Source organism: Paralichthys olivaceus, chromosome 15 (assembly GCF_024713975.1).
Source record: "Paralichthys olivaceus isolate ysfri-2021 chromosome 15, ASM2471397v2, whole genome shotgun sequence".
NCBI lineage: Eukaryota > Metazoa > Chordata > Actinopteri > Pleuronectiformes > Paralichthyidae > Paralichthys > Paralichthys olivaceus.
Window position 1 is genome coordinate 8,829,307 of NC_091107.1, and position 22,227 is coordinate 8,851,533.

The window sequence follows — 22,227 nt, forward strand, 5'->3', positions numbered from 1 at the left end:
GTTAAATTCAATCTGGAAAATGTAGAAAATCTGTGCAGGATTAAATTTTTCATCTCGAGCCAAGAAGGTTTTGTTTCTTCCCCAGTCCGTTTGTTTGTTTGTGTGTTGATTGGTTTGTTTATTTGTCAACAGGAACTTGGTGGAAAGATGGAACATTGGCAAAGGAAGAATCATTCAATCTTGGTGTGGATTCGGACAAAGGGGCGGATCCAGGGGAAGTTCTTGCTTTCTTTAACCCAACACAAGATAGGGTGTTTTTAAAATATTAATTTATTTCTCTGAGAGGAATTCAGGGAAATGAATGAAAAAATCAGGCGTGCCCACATAAGAATTTGGATCTAGTGGATTTGAAGTGGTTTCATAAGGGGACTGTTGGGCCTTATCTGAAGTATATGCTTTAGTTTCTAGTTTTCATTTTAAACAGAAATGTATTTATATATATGTTACTTATGTTGCAGCCAGTGGCTCCAAATTATGAACAATGTGTTCTGACAGAAAAAAACTATTCTAACATGCTTTTTCCCTTCAATGTTTTAATGGCTTTATTTGTAGATTCTTCTCTTTGTAATTCCAAACTGGGTTTCCTCTCTAATGACTCATAGGTTTTAACACCTCAACCACCTTTTGTTAACACTATAAAATCTGGGTTAGCAGGTGTTCGGTCTCACCAGCCAGTATGGGTTTATAGCAGCAGTGGCAGCGTTGAGCGTCCTCTTTGGAGCAGCACTTTCCACACATGATGCGGTCGTCTTTGGTGCTGAAGGGCTCCTTAGCCAGAGGCTTGTAACACTTGGCACAACGGAAACACTCCTCATGCCAGTACCGGCCCTTATGGCTGAGCTCCTGATGGAGGAAGAGAGAGGAGGAAGGTGGAAGTTTCTTCAGAGGTATGAGGAAAGAAAACACTTCATAACCTGATGAGAAATACTTGTCACGTTACCTTGGTTTCCACAGAGATGGGTCGGTGGCACTGGGCGCAGGAGTTGGCGCAGAACTTGGTGTGGCAGCGGACACACACGGGCCTCCCCTCGCTGCGAACGAACCTCTTCCCCCCGAGGTCTTCCCGACAGTAGAAACATTGTGAGCTGTCTGCCATCGCTGCACCGAGGGAGAGTCAGGCCTGCAGAAAACAGGAGGAGAGGGGAGGTAAATCTGTGCTCATCATAAAGTCAGCAGGTGGAATATATCATGTTAGAACTGATGCATAATAGTAAAATAGTTATTATAATAATTGGTAATTCTGTGGTTCACAAAATGTCAAAGAAGGTGATAAGTTCTCATAATCTGGTGGAAGCTAAAGAGTATTGACTTTATATATAAACTCTAAAAAGCTAATGTTTAGAGTTTTAACTTTAAAATGTCTGATTGTGACACATCAGCTTCGATTTGTTGTCATAGATTGCGATCATGAACTGAAGGAGGAAACCTAAACCCACCACAGGGGGGCGTTGTTGTTACATGTACTGTAACAGAGGAATGAACTCTGATATTTCATTTAGCTGCTGATTAGAAGCCTCTCTGCTCTCACTCCGACACTGAACGATTTCCTTCATGTAGAAACGTAGCAGCCAGTCGCACACGTCTGTGTTTGTGTGTAGTGTTCGTGTCAGAGTGATATCTTCCTCTTTACCCTCACCTCTTATCTCCTCCTGATAAAAGACCTCATACAACTCATGACATGGACAATAAAGAAGAATGAGCAACACATCTGAACAGTAAATGGTCATCGTACTAATAACTTCATTAGACTTGAAGTGACCAAGTTTCTAAGTCATACTTTTTTGTATTTATTACCAAATATGTCAAATACAGTTTGCTCTGGATTTTTTTAGCCATTCATTGTGAGTTATTTTTCAATTCAGCCTCACCGGCTCTTATTTACACGGACTGGTCTGGTGTTGTTCTTTCCTTGTAAAGCATTTTATAATACTGGACAGAAAAGTGTTATATAAATAAAGTTATTATTATTAGCAGTATCTATTATTTATTATCATTATTATAATTGCTGTAAACTACAGGAACTAGACACTAAACCCAGCCACATGATATTCATGCACAGCTTTAAGGTGACCAACAGAACTTAGGAATCGTTGCTAGTTTTTTTTTAACTATATTTATCAGCTGATATTTCAGTATTGGATTTTTTTTACATTGGGGAATTGATACCACGTTGGTCTGAATACTTTCCCACCACTGTCCAAACTGGACAGAGGACCGAGCCCAATAATTCAGCGCGGTCCCGAGCTTCCTTATGTAACTCATTCCTCACTCTCTCCCTAAAATACATCACACATAAACTTCCTAAACATAGACCCAAAATCACCATGTTGACGACCGTAGCGCAGCTGTGATTGCCGGGTCGGGATTTCAGATGGTAAATAAAACACGACATGACAAAAAGCTCTGGGCTGCACAAAACGCAGAGAAAAGTGGATGAAGAGATGGATACAGTCTGTTCACTCGGTTACTTCCCACATCACGTTCACGCTGGCTGACCATGAGGAATTCTCCTGAAGTGCTGCGAGAAACTGAGGGTGTGTGTGTGTGTGTGTCCATACAATGTGGTGAGCACATGAAGGAATGCTTGGTATGACTAATGTGGTGAGATCTGGAGCGTCGACAACCCCTTAAGGCAGCCTTCACACACATGCGCACACACACACACACACTCACTCTAACCCTCATACATGTACCACTCCCTAGGAAACCACAAACTACAACGTTGGCCTCCTGGTTGGAACGGCATGTCAGCTCAGATTCAGGAGGAAGTTCTGTTTTTGGTTCATATCGGACGTTACTAAGAGTTCGGGCTCTGTTCGCCAACACTCACATTTTCCTTTTTCTTGTAACTTCTTGAGCAGAAAAGTCAGAGATGGGTCAGGGATTAGGTGCATATCTCTGTTCAGTTGCTCTTTAGCCACAGGTGTACAGCTGTTGTCGGTCAGGTGCTTAAACTTAACCTAAATGATACAAACTTGTACAACAAGTTGTTCTAGTTTGAAAAATCCCTCCCCTGACCTGATTTACTTAAATCTATAAATCATCATTACATTTTTCCATTAAGTTTGGTTTTGATTACTTATTGGATGAAAAAAAAACGTGCACATGCATCATCAGGACTGTGGCACCATGGCTACACACCAAGATCACTCCTCAGAATCGGTTTCTGGGATGTTTTGGCTTCATTCTAGCACAGTGGGAGGAAGTGAAGACACATCGTCCATCTTTACTTATAGTCTACGGTTTGCCATCCTAGCTGAGATTGTGAGTTTGCTGACATTTGTCTTGACTATAGCAGCTTGTTATTCAGTTTGTTACCCAGCGTTGTTTGACAGAGGTTTGTTAAAGGTGCTAGTGTTAATAAAGTTGACTGAATAACTTCTTTTGTGGTCTTGTCACCCCAACAGACAATAAGGCTGCACTCTGAGGCCGACGTCATGTGGGGCAGCTCTACATCTCCCCTCGTTACTTATTAAGGAGAAACCTTCAGCTGGTTATTTGTTCACCGGGTGAGGTTTGTCATCCATCTCCGCTGAAAGACAGTCGCTCCGGCCAAAGACGACACTCACCTGGTATTTACGTGCTGTAATCTGTTTTCTGCCGCTCCTTCTCTCCTGTTATATCCTGCCTCCCACTAAACTCATAGGAATATTTTCTTTGTTATTCATATAAGGCTGTAGGGCAGGCGGTATTGATGCTTGGCTAACAACATCGAGGAATTGTTATCTGATATGAGACGCCGAACAATGGCTGACAGGAAGCGCCAGTATCCACACAGGTTGGAGGAAAACAAATCAGGGTTCGCTGACGTCAGGCGGATCAGAGCAAAGTGTCGCGGCACGTCTTCGACTTTGTTTTTCCACAGTAAATGTTCTTGCTTGTCACGGCACAACATCGTTTTCTTCTCTCCAAACTGCCAATACAAGAGTCTTAATGTGAGGCTGCGCTTCGGGCCAAGGAAAACTCTGTGTGTACTTTATCACATTGTGGGGACGTAAATCTGTTCATAGAGTCACATTATGGAGACTCGCCCCCATTTAGAAGTAAAAACCTGAGCCCCACAGGGGGAATATTACATCTGAGGGTTCAGACTCGTGCCTCGGGGTCATGTTAAGGTTTGGGTCGAGCATGTTGCGGTTATGAAAGCTGTTTTCGTTCCACTGTCATGAAATCAACTTAGACAGGACTGAATTGAAAATGTTCAGTTCAAGTTCTTGGTAATGAAGGAACATGTCAACAACAATAAAGGTCTCTGTCAGAGAGGACTAAGTTCTATGAGACTCTGTGTACATCAGTGATGCTTCCATGTGATCAGAAAATCATTCTTTCATTTGATTGGTGAAGTCAGAAAATTACATCAAGCATTTGTTGAACATTGTCCTGGGTTTGTGCATCTTATGGGACTAGAGACTAGTGGTGTTTGTTGACGAATAGTAAGATATGACCAGCATTTTCCTCTAAGATATAAGATCCCAAACAGTCTGCAGTACAAACGTTTTGAAAGTTCTCCTCCCTATCATTTCTCTGTCTCCCTGTTTTTGTGTATCCTTTCCCACCTCTGTTTGAGTTTCAGTCACCTGCCTGTAACAATTACAACCCCCCCCCCCCCCCCCCCGAAGTCACCACACCACTGCTGCTGCTACTGGAGGTCTGTGGTGTAAAAATAGAGCAGAGAGGTGACATCATGTCCTGTGCACAAGAGCAAAATCACGCACACTTTTAAAACACATGGAAGAACGAGACGAAGGGAAAAGTGAAGAAACAACAAGAGAGAAAGAAAAAGAGAGGAGAAAGTAGTGAGGACAAACATGACCAGACAAACTGAAATAGTGTGTAGTGTGTGTGTGTGTGTGTGTGTGTACACCAATCTGGGTATGTCCGTGTGTGTTGGCATGAGCTTATCGCCGAAGAATGTAGTGGAAAACTGAGAAACAGGAAGTCTCCATTAGATCGGTGTTGGCACCGTCCTGCCACACACACACTCACACTCTCACACACAGACACACACACACTCACACTCTCACACACACACTCACACACTCTCACACTCACTGGCTATTAAAAGGTTTATATTAACATGTCCCTCACGTCTACAGATCACATCAGCACAGACTGTGGCCAGAGTTGTTTTGCTCAGTGAGCTGCAGGTGTGACCTCGGAGCAGACCTGACTTTAAAAAATGTCTGACTCTTTAATCACACAGTTGATTTTGCAGCAGGAATGAAAATATTTCTTGATGGGACTTCCTGCAGATTAGCATTGGAACCGTGAATGGACAAAAATATTCACTGTGCACTTTAAACCTGAGCTGTTTTTAATGCTTTAAATTGTCTCTTCAGCGTCTCTGTTTCCTCCCACTCTACTGATAAAGTCTTTCTAAAGTTTAAACTCTGGAATACGTGAGGAATAATAGGCTTTAAATGGATTCAGCCTCTCAGTGGGAAGGGTCACTCATTGTTTGAGTCAAGCAACGTGATGTGATTGTTGGGAAGGAACTGACCTTTAAATTGTGAAAGTTGGAAGGTTTGAGGCTGTAACTTTGTAATTGATGTGAGTTATTTATATTGTGACATTCGGCGACTTTAACAGATAATATTCAGAATTTGTTTTCAAATGCACAAAAACCCAAAACACAAAGAGGAAGAGATGAAACTAAAGCCTCAAAAGACCAGAATGCATTGCATCACAAAGACCTGTGAGTAGGACAGCGCTCTCATAAACAGACCTCGATGTTAACGAAGCAGTTCCTTGGTCATTTTGAAGTAACCTTACGATAAGTTAAAGCTTCACTGAGGTGTGTCTAATCTTCTGGGAACTCGCTGAAACAGATGTACTGTAACACAACGAGACTCATAATACAAACTAGATGGGAGCTCCGACAGCACGTATCGCTGTTAATCAGGCAAATTGACAAATTGTATGATTTGAGATCAGGTCCCACATCAGTGACGGATCTCCACATGTTAAAGATAGTCATGGAAATCAGTTTGGTAGTTTTGGAGTGATCCTGCAGACAAACAACTCAGTCATTTCTATTGAATTCATATTTGCCTTTTTAGCAGAGACCTTGAGCACCATTAGCTTTCATTTAAAGTCATGTCTGCACCCTCGCTGGCCCTAATGCAGAATTGAAAGCAGTCATTTTAAAAACTTTGTAGATCTGAGTCCTGATGGTTTTCTCTTGTGAGCAGCACCTTTCACTTTGCATGTAGTCATCAAATCTACTGTTAATACAAAAACACTAGGGAGAGCCGCTTTAAAGGTCACCTCATCACAACCCGACTGCAACAACATATCTCAGGGCATTCCCACCCCTGATTCCACTCATGTTAACCTCAAAAATAAATACAAATCACTTTTTGAAACTGAGCAGCGGGTTCAGCTAAACATTTTCACTCCACATCAGCCAACAAAGAAAGATAATTGTTTTATTTGGCTCTGGTGAGCAACATTCCAGACGATGGACTCAAGCCAACTCAAAAGATCTGAGTGTGAGTCGAGTGAGTTTGAGGAAAAACTGCTTGTCCAGCTACAACAGGACAGATGTGATGGTTTTACCAGAAGCTGCTGGTTAGCTGCACCCAGCCTCCCTCGCTTTGTCTGGAGTTACACTCAGTTTCTGAACAATCTGTTTTCACTGTTCAGTGTCCGAGATGCTTTTCACCACAGAGCAGATAAACTAAAACCTTCAGCAGCAACAGGGTATGGCTATTTACCATTTGCATAAATATCCATGAAATTTTCTGTGTGTGTGTGTGTGTGTGTCCTAAAAAACTACTGAAGATAACAGTTCAATTTTCAGTTAAAATGATCTTCTGCAACATTCAACCTCTCAGCACCGTCTCAGGGGCTTGTTTTTCCAATTTCCCTTCATAGTTCTGTATTAAGCTACAAGTACAGATTTTAAAAAATATATCATTATGGCATCAATTTAAAATTTACTGCATGTAAAATGTAAACTCCAGATACATTATCTGTCATTTTAGCTGGTTCTTATAACTGAATTTATTTTATCAATGTGTGGTTTTAATGAGTTATTTGATGATATAACAACACTGACACTTAATGGTTGACAGCTGAGACAAATGGTCGAGCGGCTACATCCTCCGAAAGCTACTCTGGCGACATGTCGTCTATGGATGGAAACAAAATGGAGAATACTGTGCCTTGAAGTGCAAGATATTACAAATACCTAGAATTTCACAATGACTGAAAAGGCACAAATCTGATCTAATGAAACTATAACTTTCTGTCTTGGTACTAAATCTTCATAGACCTGATACTTTACTTCCTCCTGTTCACATAAAACAAAGCAGCTCTTTGTCTTTGGTAATTTCACAAACACTGATTAACATCAACACACCTAAACACATCGCAGCATGTTTTAATGGCTGCAGGTCAAAGATAAAACCCTGCCAGGTCCCTCAGTGAAATCCTATTTCACCTTAATCACGTTGTCTGAGCCCTAAATCTGCAGAGGTCCATTAAAACTTTCCATTTAAAAACTCCAACAAAAAGTTATGGGTTTACCATGGGGGATCAATGGGAAGAAAAAACTCAACTGTGTGCCAGCATCCCATTTACAACCCATCCCGTTAAAATCGCGACGGGCAAAAACCCAACAGGGAGTTACCGTGATGTGAAGGCAGACAAAGTGTTATGAGGCCGTGATGTGTTTTATGGGATGAGCTCATGGTAATTTTAAAAACATGCAGACGCCGGATTTGAGTCAAATTTAAAATCACCCTGCAGCCACCAGCGAAAGGTCAATTGCACACATGGCTCTAGGTTGACTCTCTGTCTGTGTGTGTGTCTGCATGTGGGTTAGTGCCTCTTAAGAAATGACTGTAACACCACAAGTGCTTCCAAATGATGGTTCAAATCTGCACCAGCCTTTATACCTGAACTTGTGATATGAGGATGTTGCAACTTTGGTGACGTTATTGTTTCACAACATCCTGCATGTTTCCCTTTGTGATCTCACCGGAAAATATCTTCTCCTTTTTCGTTCTGTATTCTCTCGACTCCTTTGACAGATAAATGACCTTTATTAATCATCACAGTTGTATTACTACATGACTCAAAGTTTGCAGTAAAGAATCCAAACTCCAGACAAGAAAGAGGCTGATGACATGCACACATGGATTTGAAGTTACTTCATGGCTGGTGGACATTACACTGACGCCATATGCATAACTTGCATGGATGTGAACACGCTCTCTCTCTCTCACACACACACTCACACACACACACACACACAGGACAATGAAAAATACAGTACAGGAATTTTAATTGACCTCTGTGATGCATTTTTTTCCCTTTTTCCTCAGCCGTTCCATCATCTGGTGGAAAAAAGGGAAACTTCCTAACTGGAAACAGATTTCAGGAGCAGCCCAGACCTCTACAAGTCAGCATGTAACTGTAGCTCACACACACACACACACACACACACACACACACACACACACAGACACAGCCAACGCCCCAGACAACTTAAAGATTTGTTTCCTCTCCGGATGTCAAAGTGCTGCATTGCTAATATAGTGTGCATGAAATCTAAAGGTGTGTGTGTGTGTGTGTGTGTGTGTGTGTGTGTGTGTGAGAGAGAGCAGCAGAGTAACGTGCTTCTGATCATTTTGTCATATTATATAGGCGATCACTTCTTGTCATTAAGATCAATAATAAGTTGACATTGCCGAAGTTTGTAAGAAAACCTTGGAGACAACCTCCTCACGCTCAAACTGCAAACTGCAGGAGAGAAACGACACCAACAAGTCTGATTTGTTTCAAATCTGCGTTTAGTTGAATGAGGTTTGGTTGTTTGCGGAGTTATAAACAGCGGGGCTCACCTGCTCCTTCTTACCGGGATCAGAGTGATGTGTTCGGCCGAGGATGAGCGTCTCTCTGCGGGTAGCGGGACTCCGCGGCACCGGGACCCTCACGCCGTATAAATGCACCAGCCAGGCTCAGACCGGAAGAAGGAGTCGTTCATTTTCAAAACAAAAACTTGGAATGAAGTGGAGTGAGTCTGCCTTCAAAATAAAAGTCAGCTTGACGTTGCAGCAGGTTTTATTATGTAGATCACTCACACCAGGAACATGAAAACACTAGTGTCCTAATAATATAATGTTTGTAATAATGTTAGATTTACCAATACAGAGCACTGACTCTATAAATAAGGAAGACATGACAGTTCTCCTGAAGTGAAGCCAAATAATAACCTCCATGTTAGTGGATGGGACAAGTGTTCGATTTGATGCTGTATAAGTAAGGGTGAAACGTAATGATTGACAGCTGAGACTGGCTCGTGAATGGTCGAACCTGTCTATGGTTGGGACGTCGATACCACAGCGTAAAATGACGTCAAAGGCGGCAGCAGCCACATCCACATTAGTTTAGCTAAATCTTTGCACAACTGGAGACACGTCGTCCATCTTCATACACAGGCTATGATAGATATTTGTTCCCTTCGTTAAGAAAGACAGAAGGCATGTTCCTTTTTTGTTGAACAGTTTTTATTTACTTCCTGTACACTCCCAAGATGTCTGAGGACACACCGTTAATAACTTCAGAACAACACAGGGAAAGATCTATTCAATCTGAGATGAACTTTTTTTTCCCTCAACATAACTTCACATAAAAAAAAAAAAAAACATTTACATATAGACCTATTGCAGGTGTAGTTTTCACAAATACAACTGTCATCAAGCAGTTTTGCAAACAGTAGAAACAAAGTCTAACATTCAGATTTGTGTTGTTTTAGTTGTGGCTGCTGTTGTAAGATTTTACTTAAACATTTCCACATGAACAAAGTTTGTTTTTATGGTTCAAATAGAAGCACGATATTAAAATCAAAAGGTAAATAAACTGAAAGAAAAATGTCCACATCTCATGATGATTATAAAGAAACAGCCATAGAAAACCAACAGTGTTACACAATTAAAATAAACATGTCATTCTTTTCTTCTTCCCAAGTCCTAAAAGTCAGCCGTGCTGTGTTAGTCAGCCGGCTCAGCAAGGAAATATCTCTCACTTAGGTGAGAATAGAATGGACAAGCTCAGTTGCCAAAAACAGTCCAAAACGGACAAACAGTCATCCTTCTGTGAATGAGCATCTTAACCCCATAATTTAAATTCAGCTCTTAAAGGTTTCATTTTTTACTTTTGACAGAGAATCCAGTTTCCACAAGTCAACACAAGTTCGGTTCACAAAATGATATCTGACAAAATATGAAGTGTCATTTTCCATTAATGCAAATTCAGTATTTTAGTCTGCACTCTTTAGGGCTTCAAGAACAAAGAGTAAAATGTCAGTTACCTTATTATACTGAGAAAACAATGTCTGACAAAAGAACTATAGAGTCATATAAAAACAAAAAAACAAAAAGATCATATTACTGCACATTAGCAAATCAAATATATACAAATCTACATCAGGTTAATTTAATTTCTGAATAGGCACTTTAATTCAAAACAGTTTAGCCAGCCCTCAAGAGTCATCTTTGATAATACAACAACATCTCGAAGACACCGCAGTTAGCTTTTTTTTTTCTCTACGATTAAACCAGATGACAAAAGAAAAACAAGAAACAGAAATTAGCCCTGAAAGAGCCCATCAGTAGATTTGGCCAGATTTGCCACACACACAAACAGGGAAGCTCTAGTTTCCAAGTATCAAGTAGAAGCGTTTGCTACAGTATGACTTTTTTTTTTTTTTTTTTTTAACATGCACACAACGGGACGACAAATTCCTGGAATGAACGTCTGCCTTCCTCATCACTTCACTGCTTTACAACGTACCTTCAGTCAGAGAGAAAAACACAACACCAAGCCTTTTCAGGGCAACGCAACTGTTAATGTCACACTTCAAAACAATAAATAAATAAATAATCTAAATCATCATTTATAAATAAATCATGTCAGAAAAAATAAAATCAATAAGTAAAAAAGTGAAGAAAGGAGGCGGGCAATACTGAAGTTTAAGATGATGAGAGATGCTTCTCACACGGTTATGGAAGCAGTGACCTTTTTTGGCTTTATGGAATCTACGGTGGCTTAGGGCCACAATTTAAGATTATTTTCATTGAATTATTTTATTTTCTTGAATAATATTAATTCTGTGAATGTCATGCTGTAAAAAAATTGAAAATTATTATTTCTCCCAGGGATACAGTTCAAAATTGTTCAATTTAGTGTCATAAAGAAAAGAACTAATCCTCATATTTGAGAAGCTGAAATCAGACAATGATTGTATTTTTTTGTTTGACGAATTACGATGAAGAGAAAAGGTAACTGATCGAATAACTGTAATGTCAAAATAGTTTCCATTAAATGTTTTGCCAATCGATTAACTGGCTAAACGCTGCAAATCTAGTTAACCTGCAATCTTAAGAAAATATTTATCATCTTTTAAAAACACCACTCCTCCCATCACAGATCCCAATGTCCTTTTCTAGTTGTTCCCTCTTTGGCCAATCAAAACCTGGTTTCATCTCTTTGCCTCTTCTTAGAGATGACGAGAGGCAAACATACAGGACGCAGGGAAAGAGAGCTCCAGGTCACATCAACTAGCCTTTAGATACATATGTGAGATGAGTAAAATGCTCCATAACAACACTGAATGTTAGTAAGTGCCACGGGAGCAAAATTTCAGTGCATCTGTGAACATTGCATCATCATACAAATACCTGACAGAAGCTAAAACAGATACAGGATCTTTTGTCAGGAGCAACATGACCACAGAGAAAAGGGGGAAACTGCATATGAAACTGTTTGAGGGATCACTGCACACAGTCAGAGGTTGATCAGAGCTTTGAGAGAGCACAGGTAAAAGCACAACGCCACAGTAGTACACACTGGAGCAAATATTACCGCCCCCTTTTTTTTAGCCTCCTGAAACATTAGCTAAATGTGCATCTTGCATTGTTTTAAGGTAGCTAATAGACTTGAGGTGCTTTTAATTTACAGTACCTTACTTTACGTATAGTGCATTCACATTAAAGAGTTAAGGAAAACACGCCTCAAGTTTGTCACGAAGCAAGAGACAAGGGAGGAGGCCTGTATCAACATGAAACAAAAACAGTTTGACGTTTAAATTAAAAATCCAAATAAAACAACAGATTTTCTCTTCTTGTGAAAACAGTTTAGATGTTTTGGGGGTTTTACGCATCCTGACAGTGCAAGTCTTACAGTCTGTGCCTGCGAGGGTCGGAGCGTGGTGGGGAGGGTGGCGGGGGCAGCGTGACAGTGGTCGGGGGATCCACTGGGTCATCCATCGGCAGAACCAGACGGGTGCCTCTGATCGCCACTTCGTGTTCCGCCAGGGCGAGCTCATGATCCAGGCCTTCGTCAAACGGGCCGCACCCGGTGCTGGCGGTGGAGGAGCGCTTGCGGTTGATGGTGCGGGATCCGGATGCGTCGGTGCTGACGGTAACATCGGCGTACATGGAGCTCACGCTGGCGTCATTTAGGATGAAGTCAGAGTCATCGTCATGGAGTTGACCTTCATTCTGGTGCGTGAAGAAGGGAAAAGAAGAGGGAGGGAAGGAAAAGATGAAGATGCAAGAAGAACTGCCAACTCAACTTTGAATAAAATCACAATCCAAACCTGAAACACTGCGTCAACTTTAACACCAGTATGATGTAAGTTTTATCTTAAATGTGGGGAAATAATTAGTAAATAAACTCATAAATTGCACATTTATAGACTGTATTAAAATATGTTTTATGTTCCAACCTCATAGGCCTGTGGGCTGGTGAGGCATCGTGCCAATGGGCCACAACAAGCCGGCAGCGTAGCAGTGAGAGGAGGTCCACTGTGCGTCAGGAGGGGTTTCAGGTAGCTGGTGAACAAGTCTGTCAAGGACTTAACAATTTAAACACACTGACTATCAATTAAACAGCCTAATGAGATGGTCAACTCTCTGTCGTGTTTGCAGCCGGTAAACACACGGCAAACTTACACTCAAGTTACTACTGCTTATTTCTTGTAAGTTTGTAAAGAGCACCCTCTGGTGTTCAAACCTGAACACAGCATCTACAGTAGTAAGAACAAGATTTAAAATAAGATGTGGCTCAAAGGATACTTTCGGTCAAAGTTATACCAGATCCTGAAGGGCCATGCACTCTCGTGTTTGGTGTTCCTCCGCTGCGACCCATCCAACACTGCGGAACTCTGACAAGCAGAACATTGTTTTACAGTTTCAATTATCTGTGTTTGACATAAGGTTAGCAACTTGGCAATGCTAAATAATTTACAAATGTGATAAAATTAGAGATTTTAATCTGAGATGATTACTTACAGAGTTTTCTTGATCAGAGTCCACACCCACCCTGGAAAAGAAAAGATAGCAAACATGGTTTTGACAGAAAAACAGAGAAGATGAAACACGGGAACAGAGAGAAGCTGATAAAAGGCCTCACGGTATGCTCATGAAGGACAGCATGGGCATGGTGCCCCCGCCGCAGATCCACACGGTGAAGAAGACGATTAGGAGGGTGGTTGAAAACATCATCTGACGAGCGTATGTCGCCGTGTCGCGGATGGAGAGAGCAAAGGTCATCGCCCCACGAAGACCTGAAGGAGACAAGATGGTATGAGAGACAAAGAAAGAGTGTGAGTGTTTCAAAAAAATGATTAACTTCTGTCAGTATTGCTGATCTTTACATCAATATTTTCTAAATGCTGCATTTTATACAGTCTGTTGATGTGGGTGAGACACAGGACCCCCTGGACTCACACCACCAGACTAAGGAATATAAGATAATCGAGACTCATCACTCACTTTGAGGTTTTTCTCTGTATTTTCAATTTAGGTGCAGTTGTTCAGACTTGTGTTCTTTGACAGTCATAGAAGCATTACTGACATGAAGGGGATTTTATAATTAACCTGTTCAACAGTAAATGTCAGCTGGCATCTGGGCCATTATTCATAACAATACTGTATGAGTAGGAAGTCTTGTTGATCTAGAAAGTTAGCAAATCATTATCTAGGCTCAAAGCTAATGTTTTTAAACCATCATTAACAGTTTATTTTCATGGAACCAGGTCCCAGGTGAGAAGTAGTTTACTCAGTTCGGGTCCAAGTCAGGGAATCTTTACTTTGAATAAAACGTGAGACAGCAGAGACGTAACATACCTGCAAACATCATGGCGTGCTGAAAGTTGGAGCCAATCTTGTTCTTGCGGCCGAGGTTGAGCAGGAAGGACAAAGGGTAGATGTTTGCTGCTCTGCCCAGAAACACTGCCACCTACACCACGCAGGAAGGTCAAGGACACAACACAGAGAAATAATGCAGTGCTGGAATGGAACATAATCGTGGGTTGATAGCACAGTGGAAAGTCTCACTTTCATTCTGCTTGTGCTTTTATTGTTTTGCCCCTCATAACTATACTTCAATATTCTGCATATATACAGGGTTTCCCGCAGCGCTTTATAGTAAAGGCGGCCGCCTTGACAACAACGGCCCCTCGCCTTGACTACGTCCCCCCGAAAATAAATAAGTAAATAAATATTCCGCATCCCCGCATGCATAGACAGTAGGTCAAAATAAGGCCGCATGGCAATGAGGCGGAATAGCGGCATCTGTAGGTTAAATATGTTAAGCCATCTATCATCTGCTGTAACTGCGTGGCAAGGCCAACATTTCTTTTTTATCGGGAAAGAAGCAAATGAACATGTTGTGGCAAAATAACAACCTCATCATTTACTGTTAACATCTAATAACACTGTTCTCCAGGCAGAGGAAAAGGATACAAAAGCTCCAATGATGAACAAAGGGTTGAAGACATGTGACTGGAAGGAGAAGAGAGTCAGACCCATGTAGGAGAAGATGAAGTTCTCTGCCAGGAAGTTCAGCAGCTCAAACAACTGATGGGGGAAGAGACAGAACAAATACAGGATGAAAAGAGAAACATTGCATTGATTCAGTCACTTTGGATGTTTCTCATAAACTTTGCATTCTTTCACTTTGCTCATCAGATGACTCATACTAGCATGAGTGTGAAATGTAGATTAATCACATTTGGGAAACCTTTTTTCATATTGAGTAGCTAATGTACATAGTTGATTTTGACATTTAAAACTACAGCAATGTTTATTTACTCCATGAAATATAAATTGTTACGTAAAAGAAGCCAGAACAGTTCTAACTAAAATTTTTAGATAAGTAAAGTTCGAGCAAGTGACCAACTGTGAGCAGGACTCCTTCCTAATTTCTGTTTTTAAGATATGTAAACTGGCATTTATCCTGAAATCCTGAAAACAACTGAGACCATAGTGTGCGTCCAGCCAACCGACTCTTTCAACACAAATTATCTTCAACAGAAAACATCTCAGTCTGGTTTTGAGGCTCTAAAAAATGCACAAAAAATGAATTTCACAGTTCTGTCTTTTATCTGAGAAACACTAGATGTTCAGAGATGCATCTGTCTTGTTTCTCCTCCTCAGTCTCACTGCTGCTTTTGATAAAGATGATCCTGGGTTTATTCCAGTTCAGATCCTAAACTAACCCATTAGAAACACAGCACCACACTACGCACATGTGTCCAAATACATCCTGCCCAGTCATGTAGTGACCCCTTATGGCCCGTAGTACACCACATGACACCGAGTGGTTTGTGCAATGGACCCGAAGACGCCAATTTAATGAGCTCTAAAGCTTCAGTGATTAATGAAAGTGGTTTGATTTCTCAATATCTTCAGCAACTTCTGCATTCTCTCCTCTAAATGTTTTCAGGAAGTTTCAGTGGGATTTTTTGTTTTCTCCTTTATCTTCAATTCTGTAACTAGTAGGCATTAATAACTAGATTTTCAAATGGAAATAAAAAATAACCTCTAGTACAGGTAGTAGTAGACTAGCAATGATTAAAGCTGTGTAAAGATCGTAGACACAATGGGACGGGATAAGTGTTATCGCATTTCACCTGTTTGGTCCTGTCCTGAGAATCAGGGGACAAATTGTTGTAGGTGTAGTGAGCCTGAGTGATCCCACAGAACAGCACAGCTACGACACCTGAATTAAAACAAAGATACACAGATTACACTTCAAAGTCACTAAATACACATAAATTATACCTAAGTACTGAATGTCGAAAGCATTTAATAAAATCAGTTAAAATAGAGATGAAAATATTAATTTAGCCTTTTTCATTAAGAAAATAAAATGGTAAAAATGAAATGTATGAACAGATAAATTTGGCTCATCTTGTGGTTTAAAAGACAAGCACATCTAACTTTCAAATATCCATCACACGTACATTGAGTAGTCTGAGGGTTTGTTTCAGATGGTTCGATGATTTCAGACACACTGGTGTGAATTACTCATCCCTCACTGTGTTAATAACATGACTTTAGAGCACTAGCTGGAACTTCCACAGATAAAAAGACAGCTATTAATATCTGGCTGCTTGATGAATGGAAACTGTGCAGGTGTCAAAAACACATGACTCAAAAGTAGGGTTGAATCTGATCAAATTATGTTAAGTTTTGGTTCTACCCAGCTCTACCATTCAAATGGCCAGAGTGCCAAAAGAAGTTAATTACATTGTTGATGGAATCAGACTGTTTATCTTGCAGTTAGTGGTGGGTGAGTCGTGCAGGCGTACCTGTGAAGCCACAGGCCTCAGCCAACAGAAACGTGCTCCAGGACATGAGGAAAAAAAGAGCCGTCTCCAACAGGGGGAAGTCTCTTAATTTAGTGAACTTGGTCACGTGATAAAAACTGAAAGTCAAGGACGAAACAAGAACTGGCACATCCAAGACAATAACATGACAATATTAAAATACAGAGATGAATAAAATATGAACAGAATGAAAGATTGATAAAACAAATGGAATAAAGCAAATAAATCTGAAGTCATAAAAAAAACCCTTTCATGATGGATGGATACATTTCAGCTTAACTCATAAAGGCTTTTCTTATCTCAAATTAAATATGAATCAAAATTGTCAAACTACAAGTTGCAATTATCTTGAGTGAGAAGTAAAGCAACTGTAGTAATCTCAAACAAATGTTTGTTGTAGTCTGCTGTAGCATTGTCATATCTGTGAATATATATTAATGTTGTTTATTTCACCATTACATAACAGGCATATTCGGCTTTGGTGACTGTGAGTGTGAATGGTTGTTTATCTCTATTTGTCAGCCCCATGATAGACACTGGTAAACATGTGAGAGGATATGAGAGCCGTCATGACTCCAGTGGCCACACCAAGAGCAAAGGATCCGCTGAAGACACCAAGGAAGATGCCAAAAGACTTCAACAGGGCCATGGCCTCAAAGCTGTGGCTGTTGTCTCCTGCCGGCTGGTACGCCACAATGGACCTAAAGGTCAGATAGACATGAGAACACAGAAATAATAAAAACATTTACATGAAAAAAGGAAATAAGACATTTCTGAGAATCCAGGAAGTGGTCAAATGCTATGCACATGCTCAGATATAGACACAAAGAGTAATTCTTGAGAATTTCAAAATGTTAGAGTCAAGCATCAAATTAAAGCTGCAGCAACCCAAATCCAATTCAGTCTTTTTGGAAATTTAGGGGATTATGTTTTCCACTAAAGAACAGTCACAAAGACTTAACACACTTGGACTGGAGTTGGGTTTTACAGCTACAAAAGGGTGGGAGGTTGGGGTCTTGCATGCCCAATTCTAACTGGTCCTGGATCTCTCAACTTTATTTGGTTGATATGCAACTAAAGTGCAAATAAGTAAGGAAACAATCAATTCAGGAGCTACACCATTATGGGGCACCCAGATTACCTAAAGACGAAGCAAAACACTAGCACAAATAAACCAGCAGTGATAAACACACAAATCAAAGCATTAATTAAAAGGTATTTTCTGGTGATTGTCTGGTTCTGCCGAGCATTAAGAAAAAGGAAAAAAGATATAGGAGTGGATATAAATAAGGATGGAGGGGGTAAGGGCAGGGAACTGATCATCCTAATGGGTGGTTGTTCAAGGCTTCTCTCTAAATAAAATATTTGCATTACATTGAATGCAGAGGCAGATGATCAGGTTCTAGCACTACAACCATGCAAAAAAATCCCTCTATCAACCAAACCAACCACCCACCCACCGGGGGCTCAATGTCTGGTTTTCTCCCAGCCATTCCTCCGCCCCCTCGGGCCAGACTGGGCCATCGTCTCCTGAGGAGTGCATGGCCTCAGCGCCCTGCCTACCCTGCTTCTCCAAGCGGAGGAGAACACTGCAGACATACGTACAGGCAGGCGATGAATGACACAAGTGGGTGACGGGGGGCAAGCAGTGAAATGACAGGGATTGATGGTTAGTATGATTAGTGTCACATTCATGTGCAATTTACAATCAAAACTGGAATTTTGCTTCATTGCAGTGCAGATCAACAAGTTGGATTAAAGGACAGGTTCACAGGTTTTTTCCAAATTTGTCTTAACACAATACTCACATGCCCCGTGCACATTTTAAAAGTTGTAGCCAGTAGGAGATGGAGTTGTGGTATCAAATGTGAGCCTGTCATTTAATCTGGAACTAATGTTACTTTGGTGGAATAAAAGTGGGAAATACATGTTGCTGTGAGTGGATATTTCTGGAGCTTGAAATCAGAGCTTACGAAGAGAGGACGATGGCCACGGCATCATTGAGGACACTCTCCCCAAACAGTAAAGCATACAGATCCACGTCCACCTTGAGCTCATTGAAGATAGCCAGCACTGTCACTGAAATACAGAGGAGGGAAAAAAACACTCATATGAAGTCTTCAAACTATTATTTTTGTATAAAGCAGAAAGCCTGAGTTGCCTCCATTCATGTTACCTTCCCCAAGGAGTTAACAACAAACTACATTAGTGATATCAACAAAACATATTGTAAAGATGGGACTTTGGCCAAGTAAGAACTCATCGAACTATGGTGAGGATCTGCACAAAGGGGTGTATCCAGGAATTGTTTTATCACTTTCTTTAACAATATGAGACGGGCCCTTTGGCGAAGGTATGCAAGTGTCAATCCCTCTGTATATGTGGACAGTGAAAGCTAATAGGACAGAACCTACCTGGGTCTGTTGCTGAAACAATGGCCCCGAAGAAGAGACAGTCAGTAAAGTAAAAATCTCCCCCTAGCTGTCCCACAACTTTCATGAAGGACACAAAGCCATACATGATCAACCTTGGGAGGAAAGAAAAAAATGAAGCAAAATCTTCTGTATTTAAGTCTGAATGTTACGAATTATGGTAAAAACATAACATGAATGTTTCTGAGATGATTTTGGAGACAACTGAACCACTTACCCGATAACAAAGCATGAAATAACTGTTCCCATGAAAGCGTAGGCCAGGATGGAGCCAATGTTTCTGAAGAAATGTCTCTGAAACAGCCAAAGACTGATTTATTAAAACAGATGTCATCTAGTGCTGGTTGTTCAGCTAGAAATATCTAGATAAATATCTAAATAATTAAGAATGCATGAAGAATCACACGCAAGATAATAAACATTTTCAATTGTTGTCTTATACATAATTTCCAGAAAGAGAGTTTAATAAAATCTTTTGACTCTTTTACCCTTTTCAGACTGTAACCAGCGTGGAAGATGATGGGCGGCAGCAAAATGTTAAAAAACACCTCTGGATCAAAGGTCACCTGAAGACAAAGGTTATAAGAAGAAGAACATCATTTAGAACCTGATTCCTCTGGTGGAATCAAGTGCATGTGAGCTGATCTCCTCTAAAGGTTCGGGAAACACACTTCATGTTTAGGTTTGATGAGACAAAACTCAATTGTATGTAATCACAGATTTAGAATGTTTTCTTCTGAAACAGGTACTGTCAGTCCATAAGACATATTTTCAGGTGATCTTGTGCGCTCCCTTGCCTTTCTCAGCATCTCGTCATCCTGCACTTGGTGACCTTTACTGCGGCTGACTTCCCCCTTCAGGGTGTACTCGTAGAATCGGCCACTGACATTGACCAACAGAGTGGCGGGGCTGGCGTTGACGGCACAGCTGAGGACCACGTCACTCATGCTCTGGGGCACGTGGACGCCAAACCGCAGGATCACACCCACCAACAGACCTTTGGGAGAGAGGAGGAGGACAGAGGGAGTGAGGGCAAAGCAATTAGACTAAAGAACATGAGTAAGTATCTCATATGCACCCTACTTTGAATTATGTGAGTGAGCTACATACTTAAATTAGATTGAACTCTATTTTTAAAAAAAACTAATGGCACAATTAGTTAATGAATTCATGATAGCAACTTCTCACTGCGTGCTGAGAGCAGATGAAGGTGCAGGTGTCTATACATTTCCCCATTCACTTCATCCATCCATCTATCTTTACCACTGATCCTATGAGGTCGCAGGGGGGAGCTCGAGACAATCCCTGCTGACATTGGCAGAGGGGCTGGGTATATGTGTTGACTATAGTAAGTCATTTTATTTTAATTTTAGGTTGCCATTTTAAAAACTGGCCAGGGATGAAACTAGTGAGCTAACTGGCTCATTCACAGTCCTTTCGCTGTTGATTAATGAGAATAGACCCGGTCTAATGAAACACATAAATGAAATAAAATGAAATATAGTTTATGTATTGTACACATTGAGGAGGTATGAGACATAATTCATCTGACTCACATGTATAACCTTTTTTGCTGTTTAAAGGTTCAGTGTGTAGAATTTAGTGACATCTAGTGGTGAAGTCGAAAGTTGCAGCCTCACCTCACTCTAATTCCAAACATGACAGAGAACCTGTGGTAGCCTTCAGCTGTCTTCAAAAATCAAAAAGTGATTAGTTTGTCCATTCTGGGCTACTGTAAAAAAAAACATGGCGGCTTCCATTGAGAGGAGCTCCTCCTGATGTAAATATAAAGTATTTCAATATAAAGGGTCCATTTAGATGAAACACACCAGTGATAACAAAACAGTTTATATCCCTTTCACCTACATCTCACACACTGAAGCTTTAAAGAAGAGTTTCAAACCCTTACTTTCACTGAGGTGCATGTTTCAGTGTCTACAATTAAAAGAAATAATAATGTGACATTTATCGTGAGGATTGAAATGTGACGTGAAGGTGACATGTTTGGCCACATGACTATTTACAATCAGTCGTGTGTATAATATCAAGTTGAATCGTGGATGGTGTTTTTCCTCTCCACGTGAGCAGTGTCCCCTCAGGAGAAATCGCCCCAGTGTTTTTTGAGGAGCTAACGGCAGCTAATGTTTACCCTAATTTAACATGCGTGATTGGCAGGCACCGTTAGCTAGCCGCTATGTTAGCCGTCCTACCGTAGATCATGGCGAGCCCGGTTTCGTGCAAGAACCGGAACCTGCGGTGTTTGAACAGCCATATGGTCAGAATGGTGAGCGTTAAGAGCATTATGAATATGAGGAGATTGGCGCTGTCCTGGCGGTGGCTCTCCTCAGCCATCCGCTCCGTCGCGACGTTGTCCATCGCATGGCTCTCGCCCTGGATACCGACCAACGCTAGCGTCAGCACGAACGGCGGCAGCAGGAGCGTCTTCAGCGGCTTGACACCAGGGATAGGTCTCGGTGTGGTTCCCATCGTGGTTTCTCTGTGAGCCGCTCACATTTGTTGTTCGATTCCCGTCGGGATTTTTGTTTAGAGGGGGTGGGGGGGAGGGAGGAGGAGAAAACGACAGCGGATGACAGCTCCTTCCGCAGCCCGCTAGCAAAACAACACGACTTCCGCCTCTTCAAAGTAAAAGGGCTTTACAGCGCAATCGCCCGATGTCTCACGATGTTTGAAGGGTTGAAGTTTGACGTTTGATAAAATTACTCAATGTGCAACGAAATCCACTAGAAAGCAGAACAGCGCTGGTTGCAGCACAAACCACTGGGAATTGATATCAATTCCCCTTAATTTGCTTCTTTCTCACAATCAATTACAATAATATATAATTTATATAGCACTTTTCTTAACGATGTTACAAAGAGCTGTGTATTTTCCATCGTGGTGGTGGATCATGATAATAACAATGATGATGATGATAATAATAATCAGTGCTGTGCGTGAACGCCGGTCATTGAACACTGAAGCTCCAGACCGGTGCTCGGAGCATGGCCGTGCTGTGGCCGGTCTGAGGGGATGGACTGCCATGATGAAGCACTCACATGTACTAATCTCACATCCCATTGACAGGAAGTTTGCAATAATTATCAGGACCTGATCAGTACATGAAGTACACAAACACAGACTTAGTGTTTGTTTGAGTCACTAAAGAGTTTG

The 22,227-nt window shown here is 41.1% G+C and overlaps 2 protein-coding genes and 2 long non-coding RNA genes across 6 annotated transcripts in view; 2 read left to right on the forward strand and 2 right to left on the reverse strand.

The window, feature by feature from the left end:
* Positions 1–241, forward strand: part of LOC138413804 (uncharacterized) — an 11,330-nt gene extending 11,089 nt beyond the window's left edge. Inside the window, exon 4 of the long non-coding RNA XR_011246210.1 lies at positions 133–241. This is a non-coding gene — a long non-coding RNA (uncharacterized lncRNA). The remainder of the gene's footprint in view (positions 1–132) is intronic.
* The window catches only part of LOC109635739 (four and a half LIM domains protein 1-like), a 10,801-nt gene extending 1,782 nt beyond the window's left edge, over positions 1–9,019 (reverse strand). Inside the window, exons 1-3 of one of the 2 annotated variants that reach the window (XM_020097094.2) lie at positions 8,864–9,019; positions 941–1,120; positions 669–843 (exon numbers count right to left, since the gene is read on the reverse strand). In XM_020097094.2, coding sequence (XP_019952653.1) covers positions 669–843; positions 941–1,096 — 331 coding nt within the window. In that variant the 5' untranslated portion in view covers positions 1,097–1,120; positions 8,864–9,019. Of the gene's footprint in view, positions 1–668; positions 844–940; positions 1,121–8,849 lie in introns of both variants that reach the window. The other variant, XM_020097093.2, reaches the window with a different exon arrangement.
* On the forward strand, positions 4,608–10,551 carry LOC138413805 (uncharacterized). The gene is made up of 2 exons (XR_011246213.1): positions 4,608–6,702; positions 8,331–10,551. It is a non-coding gene; the product is annotated as an uncharacterized lncRNA (long non-coding RNA).
* Positions 9,498–21,688, reverse strand: LOC109635879 (sodium/hydrogen exchanger 6-like). Of its 2 annotated transcripts, XM_069539814.1 has the most exons (17): positions 21,267–21,610; positions 19,854–20,053; positions 19,545–19,622; positions 19,274–19,350; positions 19,039–19,151; positions 18,598–18,703; positions 18,085–18,213; positions 17,184–17,325; positions 16,607–16,712; positions 15,926–16,014; positions 14,757–14,870; positions 14,139–14,250; positions 13,423–13,576; positions 13,302–13,332; positions 13,086–13,174; positions 12,737–12,842; positions 9,498–12,509 (listed from the first exon to the last, which is right to left on the reverse strand). In XM_069539814.1, the coding sequence occupies exons 1-17, from the start codon at positions 21,541–21,543 to the stop codon at positions 12,186–12,188; spliced, it is 2,247 nt and encodes a 748-aa protein (XP_069395915.1). In that variant the 5' UTR covers positions 21,544–21,610; the 3' UTR covers positions 9,498–12,185. The 2 variants fall into 2 exon arrangements, with proteins under 2 accessions (XP_069395915.1, XP_019952907.1); XM_020097348.2 differs by lacking the exon at positions 18,085–18,213 and having other exon boundaries at positions 21,267–21,688.
* Between the last annotated feature and the right edge of the window lie 539 nt (positions 21,689–22,227).